Source organism: Rhinoderma darwinii, chromosome 7 (genome assembly GCF_050947455.1).
Source record: "Rhinoderma darwinii isolate aRhiDar2 chromosome 7, aRhiDar2.hap1, whole genome shotgun sequence".
NCBI lineage: Eukaryota > Metazoa > Chordata > Amphibia > Anura > Rhinodermatidae > Rhinoderma > Rhinoderma darwinii.
In genome coordinates, this window is record NC_134693.1 from 121,939,586 (window position 1) to 121,958,434 (window position 18,849).

At 43.6% G+C, this 18,849-nt stretch overlaps 1 protein-coding gene across 1 annotated transcript in view; it reads right to left on the reverse strand.

Annotated features, from left to right (window-relative positions):
* The window catches only part of ARHGEF3 (Rho guanine nucleotide exchange factor 3), a 268,161-nt gene extending 254,418 nt beyond the window's left edge, over positions 1–13,743 (reverse strand). The window contains exon 1 of the mRNA XM_075833917.1: positions 13,519–13,743. Coding sequence (XP_075690032.1) covers positions 13,519–13,556 — 38 coding nt within the window. The 5' untranslated portion in view covers positions 13,557–13,743. The remainder of the gene's footprint in view (positions 1–13,518) is intronic.
* Positions 13,744–18,849: the final 5,106 nt, after the last annotated feature.

Genomic DNA, 18,849 nt, shown 5'->3' on the forward strand with positions numbered 1-18,849 from the left:
TACCAAGCACGCGAGAACCCCTCTAATATCAATTTGGTAATAAATCCACCCCGTTTCATCTATCTTGAAGTCCTGGGGCCGTTACTTTGTTCTATGTTCATATATATATATGTCCCTGCTGGTGTGAGCTTATCTGACTTTCACAGTAATACAGTATTGAATTATTGAATCATATTCCAATTATAATAATTATCCCATTGCCTCCTGTTATCCTGGTTATAAAATAGCCATCGCCTCCCTCACTGTAGCGGATCCCTGCGATGTGCCAGCTGGCCGGAACATGCCCAACTTCACTGCCTTACCCAGAAACCACATCAAGACATGCAATACTTCCACGCAAGTGTGTTCTTAAATTGTAGTGTCGCTTGACACCAAACAATGTCTCCAGACTGTACATTACTGTATATTATATAATCCTAGATCAGCATCAACAAATATTTTTAAACAACAAAACAAACCTTAATTTGTTCCATTTGAAATAAGGGAGGGTAAGGCCATGTATACACTTTGAGGATTGTGTCAGGATTTAGGCGTGGATTCTGAACCTGTCCTGACAATCCGCTGACAATCCCTCGGCGATGCATGTGAGTGGGGTATTTTATATATTTCACACACTCAGGATTATATCCGCACGGAATAAAGAACTCCACTGCATGTGAATTATTGCTGTGGGTTCTGCGCTGAAAACCAGCGAATTAGCTCCATTACAATGGAGCTAATCCCCGTGTGGATCCAGCGGCCTATCCAAGGTAGAAATCAGAATTTTAGCAGTGGATTTTCATAAACGCAAAAAAAAAAAACTTTAAGCCGAAGGTCACATGTAGCATAAATACTGCGTAATTTCCATGCAGAAATTCTACAGCGCATTACAGTAACAGCAAAACGGATGAGATCTAAACAAATCTCATCCGCACGCCGTGTAAAAAAACTAGCAGAAAAGACGAGTGGAAACTGACCGGTGGGGATTCTCAGTCTGCAGCATGTCAATTATGCACGGAAATTCTGCATTGTTTAGGCTACCGGTTAACTTAGCCTTAGTCCGAATTCAGACGACCGTGGTATAGGTCCGTGTGACGGCCGTCACACAGACGCATATATTTCAATGGTGCTGTTCACACGGCCGTTATTTGAAGGGTCCGTTGAAAAATAAAACATGTCCTATTTTCTTCAGTTTTCACGGATCCCTCAATAGACTCAAGTCTATGGGGATCCGTGAAAACGGGACCTGCATGGGTTCAACTCGGACGTGAAACACTGGAGTTTTTCACGTCTGACTTTGCACTCGTTCATGTGAATCTGGCCTTAAGGTGAAAATATCTTTAAGGGGGTTCCCCAACATAAATGTGTTCCACCTATCCACATGATAAATGAAAAATATTAGATTGTCTGACGTCTGGGACCCCCAAAGACCACTAGAACTGTAGTCCAACGAACGAGGCGAACAGCCTGGTCTATGGGAGACAGGTCCCCCTTCACATTTCCAACCCTCCCATCATGATTCCCACCGGCATAGTACAAAAATGCAGGAGGGACACAGATAGCAAAACTGGTCCAATAGCTTCCTAGTTTCCAGCGGTCTGGCTTCTTTCACCCCCGGCATTTAGTGGTCATCGCCGGGGGAAGCAGCATCACAATTCCTGTGCCATTCATATATCTGCACATGGATCCATAATACAGATGTGTGCACCAGGTCTTACTTCCTAGACTGCTCTTTTCAAACACAATCTAATATTGTCTGATAATGATCCTTTAAAATCAATATGATTATTATTGAGCAAAAGAGACATTCTTAGAGATATATTCACTTGAATGGGAATAAGCTGCAATACCAGACACAGTCCACAGACAAGAGTGGCGCTGTTTCTGGATTAAAAATCAGACCTTTTTTTCTAATTCTGGACAACCCCCTTAAGTCTGGGTTCCCACGGTGCAGATTTGCGGCAGATTTTGCCTGCATTTTGTAAGCCAAAACCAGAATTGGATCCAGGAGAGCAGACCTATAAGGCCTTTCTTTATATATTTCTTCTGTTTAGGTTCCGTTGCAGGTTTTGGCTTAAAGAAACGCATGCAAAATCTGCAGCAAATCTGCACTGTGTGAACAAGCCTTTAATATTGGCTCAAGACACAAAAGGATTGCATCCACTGAAAGCAAGCAGTGTTGTAACTCAAACGTCAGTCAGTGCTTTCCCAACCAAGAACATTTCTTAAGCAATTTTCGTACCATATTTCTGGCACATGCAGCCGCAGCCAAGCAAAAAAGTATTTCAGTTTTCTAGAAGGAAGCAATGTATTCAATTGTTAGTACAGCAGACATGTGTTTATAATCCAGGTTATTATTGAAGCAGGACACATGCCCAGTCATGCAAACACCCTGAACGGCTAATATGTCTCATCGCTGCAAGAAGGACACAGTTCTCACAAGTTCTGTACTGCTGGGTAACTAGGAAATGGAAAGGTTTACTTTTCTTACAGTTTTAATCCATTAACCGTCGTTGCATGAATGGAGCGACATGACCCCAGGAGGAAAGAGAGTATTATACATGCATGTCAAGACATGAAAGCAATTTCCAGCTAACGCACTTTTATGGCGCGTCAATCAAGCATGCCATAATACTTTGATCGGTGAGGAGGATCGTGCACTTGGCGCTCTTTTTTTCCACCCAATAATTTTAATAAAAAGCGACCATTGAGAATGGAGATGTCAGTTGTGGGCCGACACAAGCTGCCGGAGCACTTCTCTGCCCAGCGGGCAGCGTGTCGGTCGACCCAAAGCTGTGGCGTTACGATGATGACGGGTGGCCACAGCTCTCCTCTGCTGGCGATGCGAAGCTTCAGTCACAGGTTCAGAACCCATTGTGGCATGTGAAGTCACTCTCCCAGGCTCCTAAAGGGAAATTTCCCCATTCTTCCAGTGCTTGGTTATCAGCTTGGGAATAGTTTCCTGGCATTTTTTACTGTTCTCTGTGGTTCTCCTGTTTTTCATTTGGCTTTCATCTTGATCGCGCTTTATTTTATTATCCATGTACCGACCACTGGCCTAAACAGAACCTTGTCTCCTGGGAACCGCAACCTTAAAATGTTGCTGGAAAAATCCATTACTCCTTGTAGGAGTTAAAGGGTAACGAAAGTTTCAGCAAACTTCTCACATGTCATAGTGACATGTCAGAAGTTTTGATCAGTGGGTGTCCGAGCACAGAGACCCCCACAGATCGTTTTCTGATCTGCGTTTCTCGGAAAGCCGATGTAACAGTGTACGGACTCAATAGAAAGTCTGTGGGCCGGTACACCGTTACATCGGCTTTCTACAAAAAGCAGTTCAGAAACAAAGAGGCTCATCGCCCACCCGAGCACTTCTGCCTCTTCGTTTTAGGGATCGGTGGGGTTTTCAGTGCTCGGAACCCCACCGATCACAACTTCTGACATGTCATAGTGACATGTCAGAAGTTTGTTGAAAGTTTAACCACACTTTAAGGGTGACGAACAGGGGATTCCTTAAACTCTGCACCCCTACGCCAACTCAATAACTCAGTCATTCATTGTCCCTGCCTGCTGCCTAACTTCGCTTAAGCGCACCTCCTTCTCCTACAAGTCTGCATGGTGTCGCTGAAGTCTGTTCCCGCTACGCTGTGCTACTCTGCGTCACTGTACCTGAGACATCTACCAAGTTGCAACTAGCCAGGGATCGGCATCCAGGTAGGCTTGTGGGCTAGGTAGTCTATACCAGGTGTTACAGGAGACCCCCACTAATAACACCTTCCTTTATATCTTACACTGGTCTGAAACCTACAGCAGTCAATCACTGCCAGCTGCGGTGACATTTCTATAGTGACGTCACACCCTGCAGCTGCGATGGGGGGGGGTAGTCACATGACTGACGCCATTTTTTATTCTATTCAGTTATCCCATTGATGGATTACATAGGACAAATTTGTTGGCTATACCACACTACTGTGCAGACAGGGGCTACAATTATCTTATAATAAAGTTATGTGAGCAGGATTTCTAATACATGTATATTAGAAAACTGTATGGATTTCCTATTCTACAAATACATTTAAAAAAAAAAAATGGACAACCCCTTTAAAATCGATTCTACTGCACATTACAGGGATATATTACATTTCTTCCTGATCAGTCAGTAATTCAACACATTCCATTAACATTGAACTTTAGGCCTAGCGGCCCTTCACCATCTCACTGTGTCAGACCCAGAAATTTCTTATGCAGTCCCTGCCACTAGATATATTGCTTCTATGTATAAATTAATGGTGTGAATAATGATATAGCTTCGGTCATATGCAGGGTGTTACATAAACCCCTATATCCGTTACACGTGTCTATGTTACTGATTGAGATGTGGATTTCTATTTATTTTGAGCCGGATATTTTTCAGCTCACTACATACTACTTTTGTCTGATCCCTGTAATTACAGAGGTAGAAAGAGTAGCAAAACTCAGGAGGGACATCGTGCCAAGCACCCAGGTCATCGGCCTACATCTCAGAGAAAGTCTCAGCCTATGCCCCTCAGTGCCCGACACCAGCTGTCTCCCAACACCCCCATCTAACACAATCGCCTACTGTATGACTATTACCTCATATATAAACATTATGTAGAGAACAAGCAAAGCAACAATTCAAAATATCAAACGTTACATTTCATGCTTTGCTATATTGTGTAAATTTGTGCATTTGTTTAGCAAAAGATTGATTATATAACAATAATAATTTCATTTGATAATTTACATTGGTAAACTATAACTATGTTTAGGGACAGGGTTCACCTTCAAATAAATTACTAGATGAAATCAGGACTAACCTTCCATGTAAAGTAGATTTAGTCAGGCAGAATATATCATATTCACATACCATAAAGAAACAACCAGAGCTTTTGACGCCAATATATATATAAAAGTAGTAAATTTTATTAGACAAATAACATGGACAATTAAAATACAGAAAGATACAATCTCAAAAATGGTTACGGAGGATTTTAAAAAATTATCAACAAGGAACAGTAAGGACAATCTCACTCACATCCAAAGAAAGGCACTGAGAGAACTTCAAGCCCTGGATGATGTAGTGTTTAAGGCTGCGGACAAGGGGGGAAATGTTGTAGTTTGGCCAACAGTAAAATATGAGAAGGAGGTCTTCAGGCAGCCACGTGATAGGTCGACATATGAGAAGATGCCTACAAATCCAATCCACCTTTTCTCTCAGAAATTGAGGAGAATTGTGGACAGAGCTTTTGATGAGGGCACGATCCCCAAAAAAATACGCGATGGTCTAATTATTGACGACCCTAAAATCCCTACTCTGTATCTTTTACCAAAGATCCACAAGGATCCCATTGACCCCCCGGGACGCCCAATCGTGTCCGGGATAGATGGACTATGCGATCCAGCATGTAAATTTATCGATCATTATCTGAAATCCCTAGTATATGATTTGCCATGTTATGTTAAGGACACGACGGATGTCCTAGGCAGAGTCAATGGGATCCAAATTGAACCTGATATGTTCCTTGTGACTGCAGACATTGAATCACTCTATACGAGTATTAGACATCAAGATGGGCTGGAGGCGGTCCGTTTCTTCCTGGGGACCGGCAACCGGGATGGCCAATTATGTGACTTTATCCTTGAACTATTGCAATTTATTTTAAGTCATAATCTTTTCGTATTCAAGGACTGCTTTTATTTACAAAAGCAGGGTACGGCAATGGGGGCGGCGTGTGCGCCGTCCTATGCAAACCTGTTTCTTGGTCTTTGGGAGAGACAGGTTTTCCTTGGGGACGGCGCCCACGCTGCTGACCAGGTGCAGATGTGGCTAAGGTACATCGATGATATTTTCTTTATTTGGCAGGGATCGGAGTCTGGCCTGGTGAGTTTCATGCAGCAACTTAACCTGAATCCGTTTAATATCAAGTTGACGTATAAATACCATTGCCACCGAGTAGAATTCCTGGACATACGGATTTTCTCTGATGCCCAGGGCTTCTTACACACAGATGTATATCGCAAATCTACATCGGTTAATTCCTTGCTGCATGCCTCATCAGCCCATACTCCATCCACCATTAAAGCCATCCCGGTTGGGCAGTTTCTCAGGATGAGGCGGATCTGCTCTTCTGATGCTCTATTCGAACGGCAATCTGCAGATCTGAGGAACAGATTCAGAGATAGAGGATACAGTAACAGAGTCATAAAATCTGGATATAGGAGAGCTAAAGTGACGTCGCGTTCTGACCTACTCAAACTTAAACAACAACAAAGCAAGGAAACTGGGGTACGGTTTATATCTACGTATAATGGGCAGTGGAATAAGATGCGAACTATTTTGGAGAAGCACTGGCCCATCCTTATATCTGAACCTCAATTGGCCCAAAACCTGTCTGATAGACCTCTAATGACAGCGAGAAGAGCTAGGAATCTCAAAGACTTTCTTGTAAAAAGTCATTATGTCCCACACCAGATACCCCCTTTTGGTTCCCGTGGACCGAGAAAGGGATGCTACCCGTGCGGTAAATGTAAAGCCTGTGCTAACATCTGTCGGGCCACTAACTTCTCCTCAGCGGACGGAGTACGACAGTTTGATATCCGTGAATATATCTCATGTAGCACGACACATGTGGTATACTATGCCACATGTGGCTGCTCAAAGATATACATAGGACTTACCTCTCGTGAGTTGAGAATCCGTACGAGAGAACACGTACGAGATATTTTGGGGGCCAGTGAGGTGGATGATTTGACACAATTAAAAACTATACCTAGACATTTTAAGGTACATCACGGCTGCAATCCCAGAACTTTCTCAGTTAGAGGTATCGATCGAGTTCACGGTGGCATCAGGGGGGGCAATGTGAAGAGGGTTTTAGCACAGAAAGAATGTAAGTGGATAGTCATGTTGGGATCCATGAAACCACAGGGACTGAATGAGAACCTCAGTTTTGTTCCTTTTCTGTAATTCTGATCTCTACCGTTCTCTTGCTTTTTAATATTTTGTGTACTAATTATGTGTTTTAAATGTCCTCTCTATTAGGTTCTATGTGCGATACATCAAGCACCCTATATGATCTTTCCCGGGATCGGCCTGAAATGCAGTGAATTTTTGTATTATACACAGTAACTGGACTATTTGTGCTTCAATAATATAAAGTATATTTGTCAGAATTGGGCTATGTTTAAATGGTATATTTGACTATGGAATTTGATGTCTTGGGGTTGGTACACATTGGGTATCATCTTGAGAATTTCTGGTCTATGAGTATGTGTATAAAAATGTATATAAAAAATATAATCTTGAGTATATAATTAATGTGATAATCACACATGGGTTTTATTTAAGAATTTTACATTATTGTAATCCTTCTTTTGCGTGTCTATGGTTCCAAAGGTATCTCGTTCTTCCCCCTTTATTAGGGGGTGTACGGGGGGTTTCTTTATATATATATATATTGGGTCATTATGTACCCCTTAAAATGTCTGTTGTAATGTTTTTTCACATTGTATCTCTATGTGTTCCTTTGCACACACACAAAAAAAGTGTTTTATTTATTTCGATAAATCCCCAGCTTTCACTCTTTTTATATTATTGGTATTTTCACTTTATTTCATCATTTGTGGCACTTTCTTTAATTGTCACTGACTCTGATAGACTTTTTCACTTATTTTTTAATTTAGGCACTCATTATCATGATTATATATTCTCTCTAGACCATACACTAATTTTCCCATAGAGGGTTATAAATTGGGTGACCATCTAACTACAATCCCCATAGATAGGCTGGTCCCATAGTTGCGAGCAAAGCAGGACCTTGTGGTCTCTGGGTTAACTTTCCCGACATAGCCCCAGTATAGTGTGATGATATATGATAGGGCACATAATCACTGCATAACACACTGGCCGATGTTCTCACAAACCTTTGTTGTGATGTGGTGCGCATGTCCGCTGCGGCGGCTGTCTCCGATGCATCCCCCCTCCGCCTTCATGAGCGCATTGCGCATGCCCGGAACTCCCATGACGCGTCGGGAATCCGGGCACGTGCTGCCGCGCTTGGGGCCGGATGTGGGGCATGCCTCGTTTCCGGCTGCATCGGCGGAGATGCGCCGCGGCACATCCAACGAACTACACCATTTAGGGAATATAAAAGGGTAGCGACAGGACGTACATAACTACACATCCCCCTGAGGAAGCATACGTGGCGAAACGCGCGTCGGGGTTCATGTAGCGGAGCTGACACCACTTACCATTTCTTGCTGCTATCTATGGGTGAGTTCATGACTTGACATATGACTCGTTTGACAGCAATGTCACTTGGATTATACCCTCTTCTGGTATTCACTAGTTATTAGATCTGTATTTCACAGCTATTTCTTCTAAGAGAACTTTTTCTTCCTATGAGGGAGGGTATATTGGTGTCAAAAGTGTCTCGATCATTTTAGTTACTTATATGTACACCCATATATTTGAGCTAGCAACAAATATTGATATTGTCTCCGCAATTCACACTAGAGTTGTATCTTTCTGTATTTTAATTGTCCATGTTATTTGTCTAATAAAATTTACTACTTTTATATATATATTGGCGTCAAAAGCTCTGGTTGTTTCTTTATGGTATGTGAATTTGTTATGGAGCTGCTTTTGTGACATGGGGGGTACGTTCTGTTATTTGCAGTGCCCAGCCCTTATTACACACTTGTTTGGAGTCTATATATAGAATATATCATATATTGGACATATTAAGGCTCATGCAAATTGTAATGGAAAATGAATGAACCCTTTATGACAGCAGATGGAGTTCCCACAGATCTGTAGTAAGGAACCTTCTCCCATAGAGAACACCTGCAACCACCAGGCTCCTAAATACGGACGCTCACATGAGGCGTAATGCGAAGACCCAAATGACAAATAGTAACAAGGTTTGATACGGTCACAGTAATGATGAACTTGTCATTGAGAAGCTTGTAGACTGAAACAGAAGAATTTCTGGGGAATCGCTATTCATATGGCTGCTAGAGGTTTTAGACTAAAAGAAGCCCTGTCACTAGTTTACTATCTCCTAGTTAATCGAATAGGCGCTGTCACGCTGATAATTCAAGTGAAAATTGTGTCCCAAAATTTTTATTATTTTAAAAGTCATGAGCTTTTTTTCTAAATATGCAAATGACTATACTAGCCAAGTGGGAGGTAACAGCAGCGATTCTCCTGAGGTGGAGCTTCCTCACAGCCTCTGACGCTGTCCTATCAGCATGAAGCTGCTTCACACACTGTGTGAGACTGAGGTTGGAGGGAAGGGGGATCACTTCAAATGCACCACCTATAACAGTGGTTCTGGTGGCATATGAAGGAAGAGATTCTAATCTTTGAGATTCACCATCGCAGTTCTAGCTGTGAAACAACCGGAGATATCACCAGTTGAAAACACAGTTGGGAATGGAAGCTGTATACTATAGGATCACGCTGTGTTGCTGGGCTGGGAAGAGGAGAACTGTATTACGCTGATTGGACAGTGTCATACAGAAAACATTACACGGCCCATAGTGAAAAGAAAAAGTCACCTCCCATTTGGCAAGTATAGAATATTTAGAAAAATGCACATAACTTTACAAATAATAGACGTTCTTGAAAACAAATTACACTGTAATTATCAGCATCATAGCACCTATTAGACTAGTTAGGAGATGGAGCATTAATAAACTAGTGACAGATCCTCTTTAAAGGCAAAAAATAGTAATAATCCTACTAAGGGCCTGTTCACATCACATTTAGAATGTACATTGGGAAAGCTCTTTTCTCTTGACGCCAAAAGAGTGTCCTCCATCTGGCTAATATATGTATCTTTTTTTTTTAGGACGATGGAATAACGTAGTCTACTACACTATTCCATTGTAACGGATGCTGCAAAAAAAAAAAAAAAAAAAAAAAAAAAACTTACACCGTAACGTCAGGAGCTCCTCCAGTCCCGGAGTCCCCGGCCAGAGCGCTTCCACTTCTCTGGCTGGGGGGGCCGTAGTTTAAAGCCCCTGACATCACTATCCATGTATGGACAGTGACGTCAGGGCCTCCTCCAGCAGCGGAATCCATGGCCAGAGCGTTGCCGGCGTTCTGGCCAGGAATTCCGGCATCTTAATGCTCCTAACGTCACTGTCCATATGTGGTCAGTGATATCTGGGGCGCCTCCGGGAGTGGAATCTCCGTCCAAAGCATTGCCTATGCTCTGGACTGGGATTCTGTGTTTTTTTTTAGGCTTCTAACGTCACGGTCCATGTGGACAGTGATGTCAATGGCTTTCCCAAGACAGGAGCCCCCGGCCAGAGTACTTGCGATGCTCTAGCCGGGGACTCCATAGTTGAAAGCTCCTGATAGCCTACCCATAGTTGAAAGCCCGGGCTTAAAGTAGTGCTGTGTCCGGGGTATTCGGGCAACATATCCCACTACTGTATACAGTGGGATAGATCTGTGCCTTCCGTCGGAGGTATACGTCAGGACTCCTGCCAACGTACACCTCTGAAGGAAAGCAAAAACGTGATGTGAACAGGCCCTAAATAATATTTGGGAATTCTTTAGATTTATTACAAAATAAATCGAAAATACAGAGATATTTTCTTGTGCGTGTATTGCAAAAAAAAAACAACAAAAAGACTAAATAAAAGTGAAGGTATTTACAAATATCCTGTAACATATAGCAAATACCTATTTGTCCATAGCAGAATACAGGCATTATTTATGGCATCTGTATCCTCTGTATCCAAGGAGGTGAGCAACTGCTACAATGTTTCATCGCAACAATCCACTCCTCTTTCTATACTTTAGGGAATTATCGCAATTCAAGAGAACTTGTTACCAACATAATAACAAAATATTGTGTTCTTGGTTGAGAAATCTTAGAAATAAATAATTATTATTCTTATTTATTATTCCTAGCTAAGTACATGAACTATTATTATGTTGGAAGGTTTCCTGGGGTACTGAATTATTTTAGAATAGGGAGTATCAAGTGATTGCATGGAGGCAGCAGCTGTCAAGTGCCACATTCAGGACACATACCCAACACAGTCCAGTTGTCCAGTGCAGAAAATGTATGGTAGACATATGTTTGTGTCTGAACCACTATGTAGCACGTAGGATTATTAAGCCTTTTGCTCCACGAGAGGTTTCTGTCCTCCCTAAGCACATCTTAGGACACCTGCTTCATGGTCTAACAGGTGTCCTGTAACTATGAAAAAAAAATACTAAAGGTCTTGTTCACACAGTGCAGATTTGCGTGCATTTTTTTTTTTTACGCCAAAACCAGAATTGGATCCAGGAGAAAAGACCTATAATGTCTTCCATTAACGTTCTGTTCCTGGTTTTTGCTTAACATCTCAAAGAAAACGACCCTGATAGTTGGCGGGAATTGGAACTAATATATACAAAACTGCTACCAGCAGATAAACCCTTCTAACCCAACTATCACGAATTGATAAATGAAATAACTTTATTACGCTTTATTAAGCAAAAAGACTGACCACATATATGTTTTTTTTAAAAATGTATACATGTCCTCCGTTTGAAAGGTGATCGTAGACAGTGCCCATATGACCATGCGTACGTATTGCCAATATGGCCGGCGGCTGCAGAACGCCAGACCTAATCGGTGATGCTTCAGGGAGCTGCACCACTGCCAATTTCCTGTTTGGTAATGTTCACACAGTGCAGATTTGCATGCATTTTTTAAGCCACAACCAGAATTGGATTCAGGAGAACAAACCTACAAGGCCTTTCTTTATAGATTTCTTCTGTTTAGGTTACGTTCCTTGTTTTGGCTTAAAAAATGCAAGCAAAATTTGAAGCAAATCTGCACTGTGTGAACAAGGTCTTATAAAGCTATTATTGGAATGGCTCACTTTACAAACTGGAGAGACCTGATGATTGCTCCTCAAGGCTTGAGAAGTGTAGAAAACGGACTTCACTTTCACGCTTCTAGAAGCTGCTTACCTGGCATGATGGTCTTATTGTTTAGGATGGAAGCGAACACTATGGAGAAGATTTTTTAAGAAGCAGTCGCCTATAGCAACCCATCAGTTCCCAGATCTCATTTTTATAAGGCCCTTTGAAACACTGACTTGTTGTTCTACGGCTGGGGGAACATATCTGGAGGAAGCGCAACGACAGGCCTTAAAGGGGACACTTTAGGGTATGTGGACACGACGGTCTATTCTGCCGGGTAAAAATGTATCACAGATTTGCGCGAGAACCTGCGGGGGAAATCCGAGGCTGAGCCTCACATTTCCGCTGTGCATTTGCAATTGCCGCTGCCGCTTATCCGCGTGTGGCTACCAGACGCAGTTTTTGCATCAAGTAGTGAGACGCCATTTCTATTTTTTTCGCTATTTGGCCCACATTTCCTATTAAAATTAATGACACGCGAGTTGTTGACGGATTTCACGTGGATTTTGACGTGGATTCCTTGCAGGAATCTGCCGTGTGGACATTACCTAACGTACTAATTCCACCTGACAGGTGTTGCCAATAATTAAGAGGGGAGGGGGAGGGGGGAGGTCAGTGGTCTATGACATTCAGACGCCCCAATAAAATATACGGACAGAGGTTGTCACTGTGAGACAATTCCTTTAAGGAGGTTCTCCAGCTGTAACATTAATGGCCTGTGCAGCGTGATCCATGGCGGTTCGCACCCTGGGGGCCCCAACTATCAGCAGAGTTAAGGGGCCACAGCATTCATTCACAGCACAGTGGCCCCTTCATTGCAGCACCTCAACACATTATATAGATACATGAATAGAATTTCTAACATGACAGAAGATGACTGCAATGTATGAAAACGTACAGCAAGTCATTGAGGGGACATTGACATCACTGATCAGTAAAATTAAAGGGAATCTCCATGCACATACCAGTCCTATTATAGTCTACGGGCGCCGAATCAACGTTAGCTTATATGGCGTTTATGATGATGATGATGGACACCCTTCAATCTAGTGAACGGTCGGGGCCCCAGCTCACCGACCTCCAACAATGGAAACTTGTGATGTGTCTGTAAATCTGGGGCTTCCGCATTAATACGGTCACTATACAATCTGCAGCACGTGACGCTCGCTATCAACCTGTGCGCAATTTTCTGCAAAATACACCACATGCTATGAAACCGTCTGTCATGTGTCAAATGAGAAAATGGTAAATACTTTGCATCACATGCGACTAATCATAGTCCTTCGGGGGGGGGGGGGGTAAAAAAAAATACGATCTGAAAATGGCGCAAATTGTTCAAAAATGTTACAAACATCAAGTGTGAGCCAACACAGGATATATATGTGACACTACCTATAATAACGTGTATACAGCTGACTGTATACCTGTGTCTGGTGAGACTACAACTTGTGCTCCTTGTTTTGAAACTACAACCCCCATTAATGTTCTGACGGCAGAGTAGCACATGCTGGGGGCTGTAGTTTCCCTCAGGTTGGGGGGCACAAGTTGTAAAGTGCAGCGTTATACAGTGAAAGTCTCGTCCTCACCTCTCCGCTGGACTGCTCAGGTTTCCTCCTTGGTGCATTAGAGCGGTGCCCGGCTCCTGTGGTATCGCAGCCGTGGTGCCCGGCTCCTGTGGTATCGCAGCCGTGGTGCCAGACTCCGGTGGTATCGCAGCCGTGGTGCCAGACTCCGGTGGTAGCGCAGCCGCGGTGCCAGGCTTGGGGGCACCCGCGTATCTCAGCCCTGGACAGAGAGGAGGTGTCGGGGGATGGAGCGGCGGCGAGGTAACGTACCGAGACTACCCTGAAACTCTGCCCATAGTTTAAACACTAAACCCCGCCTGCTCCTTCATCCAGCCCCGTCCTGTCACTACTGTCTCCCGCCCAGACTGATGATAGATAGATAGATAGATAGATAGATAGATAGATAGATAGATAGATAGATAGATAGATAGATAGATAGATGAAAACTTGTCGAAAAACGCACGATTAGGTGCGGTTTTTACCTGCACATTTCCTGCGTATTGCTGCGGTTTTGGTGCGTATTTTCCCGAAGCAAAATACGCACCGTGTGAATGTAGCCTAAGGGGGTTTTGTAATATTCCCCTTCCTTAGCCATAGTACTCCCAGATAAGATAGCCAGTGCCCCTTATGTGCCAACCCAAGATTTACCTGAGTGCCAGCCAGAGCCCCCATCATGTCAGCTACTGTCCTCATAAGTACCTGTCAGTCTCCAAGTACTAACTAAAGTGCAACTCATTACAACCAGTATTCCCAAGTAGAGATGAGCGAACTTATGAAAAGTTTGATTCGGCTAGTTCGCCGAATTTCACGAAAAAGTTTGATTCTGACCGCACCTGTAATTTCCGTGCGCCGAGCATGGTACTGTCCAGGGTGCTGATAGAGTTAATGGGCTGCACTAACTCTTTCAGCAACCTTGACAGTACATGCTCGGCGCACGGAAAATACAATTTTAATGTAATAAAAATAAATAAAAAATAAGTTCATACTTACATTCCTCCTGTCCGGCCTCCAGCGATGACGTTTCATCCATGTCGCCGCTGCAGCCAATCACAGGCTGTAGTGGCGGTCACGCACGTCAGGATGACGTCAGAAGGCCGGCCTCAAGGGATGACGCTTCATCCCAGGTGACCGCCTCTGCAGCCAATCACAGGCTGCAGCGGCCTCTGCAGCCAATCACAGGCTGCCACGGCCTGTGCAGCCAATCACACGCTCCTCTCCTGAAATACTCTGTGCTGCCTTAAACTCTGTGGACAGGTCAGGATCCTGTTTCTTTTAAATGCTGCTGGGGAACCCGCTCGATCCACTATATAAGGCTGCGCTATAGTGCAGCATTTAAAAGAAACAGGATCCTGACGTGTCCACAGAGTTTAAGGCAGCACAGAGTATTTCAGGAGATGAGCGTGCAGATTCAGTGCTGCTGTGAACTCTGCTCTTACCATTACGTAGCTCTCAGTCTGTTACCTCTCCTCCACTCCTGTCCTCAATAACACCTTCACATGATTGGTAAGTCACCACCCCGCACAAGATCCGCATGCTCATCTCCTGAAATACTCTGTGCTGCTGTGAACTCTGCTCTTACCATTCTAGCGACAAGCAATTATTTTTATTTCTGCATTTGAAGAGCCATAACTTCTTAATTTTTCTGTCGACGTAGACATATGAGGACTTCTTTTTTTGCGCAACGAATTGTAGTTTTTATCAGTACCATTTTGGGTATATGTCATTTATTGAAAAAACTTTTTGACATTTTGGGGGAAGTGGAAAAAAAAAAAAGGAAACTCGCCACTGTTGTTTTTGTTTTATGCCATGTGGTATAAATATTATATTACCTTTAGGCCCCACGCACACAAACGTATTTTTGCGGCCCCATTCATTTCAATGGGCCCATGCACACGACCGTGGTTTCCGCGGTCCGTGCATGGCCCAGGAGCCGGGACCACAAAAAGAACAGCTATGTGTTATTACGGCCGTGTTTTGCGGTCCAGGCTTATAGAAAATAATGCACACGGCCATGTGCACGGCCAGCGATTTGCGGACGGCTCGCGGGTGACAGTCTGCGGCCGGCCGACCGACCGACCTGAAAATCACGGCTATGCACTTGGATACGGTCGTGTGCATGAGGCCTTATTCTACGGGCCGTAACAATTTTTACAGTGCCCTACGTGTATTTTTTTTATTGTTTACTATTTTTAAACCATAAAATATTCCTTAATGAGAAAAGGGATTTATTTTATTTTTTCGTGGGGGGGTATTTTTAATTTTTTACTAAACGGTTTTACTTTTTTTTTTTTTGCCCATCAGCACGAATTGTGGGGTGCTGATGGGCAGACAGAGGGAGCCCCCGCCCACTTTTAATCTCCTTAGATGCCACGGTCGCTATTGGTTGCATCATCTAAACACTTAAAGGGGTTGTCCGAGATAACATAATATTTTTAATATCACCTTTAAATCATTTAAGTTATAAATATAAATACATTTGTAATATACTTACTTTTTCCAAAGTGGCCCCGTTTCCAGATCCTGCCGTCGGGAACTTGACTGTTGATGTCTCTCTCTGCTCCGTTGTTGATCTTGAATTCTTGCCGGGTATACGACACGTCACTTGTTCTGTTGTAACGCGCAGAACAACAGGGACCGCGAGAACAGCGCATGCGCGTTACGGGATGTGAAGCAGAAGAAGCCGATATACGACACGTCACCAGTGACGTGTCGTATACCATCCGAGGTCTCTTTGGTACGAGACCATGTGATCGGGATACGACACACCAGTGGAGGCGGCTGAAAAGGTGACGTCAGAGCTCATGTGATCAGAAGGAAGAAGCAGCCAGAACGGAGAACAGAAGCAAGATTGCACAGGTAAGTATATTATGCAATTTTTAAATGTACTTAAAAAATAAATCTCGGACAACTACTTTAAAGAGGCGCTGTCACCACATTATTAGTGCCCTATCTTGTACATGATGTGATCGGAGCTGTAATGTAGATTACAACAGTGTTTTTTATTTAGAAAAATTACAGAGTTATGACCTATATTAGCTTTATGCCAATAAGTTTCTCAATGGACAACTGGGCCTGTTTTACTATATGGCCAAGTGGGCGTTGTACAGAGGAGTGTATGACGCTGACCAATCAGTGACCAATCAGCGTCATACACTTCTCTCCATTCATTTACTTTGCACATAGTGATATAGCTATATCGCTATGTGCAGCCACATAAACACACTATAACATTACTGCAGTGTCCTGACAATGAATATACATTACCTCCAGCCAGGACGGGATTCTTATTCAGAGTCCTGACCACTTCTGTAGCGTCTGTGTGAGACTACAGCACAGCACAGCGAGATCTCGCTGTAAATGACAGTTTACAGCGTAATCTCGCGAGACTACACCTGCTGTGCAGTAAATCACAGAGAAGTGGTCAGGATTCTGAATACACATAACGTATATACCTCAAATGACACAGTAGTAAACCTTTAATAAATGACACAGGCCCGTTACTATAGTAACAGACCGCATACTTACCCTCCTCGCTCCCGGGCGCAGCAGAGGTCCAGTGCGCCGCAAACAACGTTGTGACGCTGGATGCCGTCAGGACCTCCGCTGCACCCGGAGCTGAAGAAGAGGGTAAGTAAAACCTTACCTCCTGCTAGGGCCCTGTATTTAAGCCTACCACATGGTAGGCTTATATACATGGCCCATGTGCGATCCTGTCTCATGGGCCCTGTATTCAAGCCTACCTTGTGGTAGGCTTAGGCTGTGTTCACACGGCGTTTTTTGCAGGAGGAAAATCTGCCTCAAAATTCCGTTCTGAATTTTGAGGCAGATTTTCCTCTGCCTGCACGCCGATTTTCGCATAGTCTTTCTCTGCGTTTTTCGCCCGCGGCCATTGAGTGCCGCGGGCATAAAACGCAGCGGGTGTACGCTTTCTCTGCATCCCATTGATGTCAATGGGAGGTCAGAGGCATAAATGCCCGAAGATAGGGCATGTCCCTTCTTTTTCCCGCGAGCCGGTTTTTCCACTTGCGGGAAAAAAACGCCTCTGCCACCCATTGAAATCAATGGGAGGCATTTTCGGCCGTTTTTTGGCGCGTTTTGCGGCACGGTTTCCGCGTAAAATAATTCAGTGTGAACTCCTCCTTAGCTACAGGGTCAAACAGACAGGATCACATATGAGCCCTGTATCTATGCCTACCACATGTGTTACTAATGTAAAATATTTTTTCTATGTCTATGAATGTTTTTTAAACTTCACTACTACTGCCTTAGTAATGGCTGCTGGCTGATTGACCAGGTCCATTACTAAGGCGGGGTTTCCTGTTAGCAGGTGCATAGGCGAACACTAACCCCCATTATTACCTTGGTACCCACGCCACCAGGTGTACTGGAAAGAGCCGGGTGCAAACCATTACCTGACCATCTGTTGTGATGATCGGGTACTGGGGAGGCCGCAGGCTGGTATCAGGCTGGAAAAGCCCAAAGGCCATAGGCCTTCCCTCCCTGGTAATGCTAGCTTGCTGCTATGTTATGTTGCATCTGGCTGGTTATGAAAAATGGGGAACCCACGTCATGTAAAAAAAAAAAATAATAATAATAATTGGAAAGAACGATGTGGGTTATTTTTCATAACCAGCCAGATACAACACAGCAGCAGCAGCCTAGCATTACAAGGGTGGGAAAGGCCACAGTTTCTGGCCTTTCCCAGTCAAATGAAACCAGCCTGCGTCCGCCCCAGTGTCCGACCTTCACTACAAATGGTTGGGTATTGGATCGCACCCGGCTCTTCACTGTACCCCTGGTGGCAGTGGGTACCGGGGTAATAATGGGGGTTAGTGCTAGCCCTTTCACTAGCTAACACTAAGCCATGCCTTAGTAATGGACGCAATCAGCCAGCGATCTTTGCTAAGGCGGTAGTAATAAAGTTTAAAAGAATACAAGGACATAGAAAAAAGAATTTTATTGAAATAATAAAAAACACACAATTCTCGTTAACCATTTTATTGAGAATAAAAAATACCGTCATCGATGTAGTCCTCGAATCCAAGATAGTCCAACAACAAAAACTGTAAAAAAAAAAAACAAACAACGATATACGTGGACAAGATGGCAATGACCCGGTCTTAATTATGGCTGGACTTGAATAAATGAAAAAAACGAATAAATTGTGTTTTTTGTCTCTATTGGAGGTTTGCGCACTTTGCGTATATAACACATCGTGTTTTCACAGTGTTGCCTCGGCACCGGCTCATGCTAAGCGAGCATTGGCTGAGTAACCTGGATGCCATGACAACAGTTGATGCTTTGATTCCATTGGTTAGCGCTGCTGCCTCTGATAGATGCCTTTCAATCAGT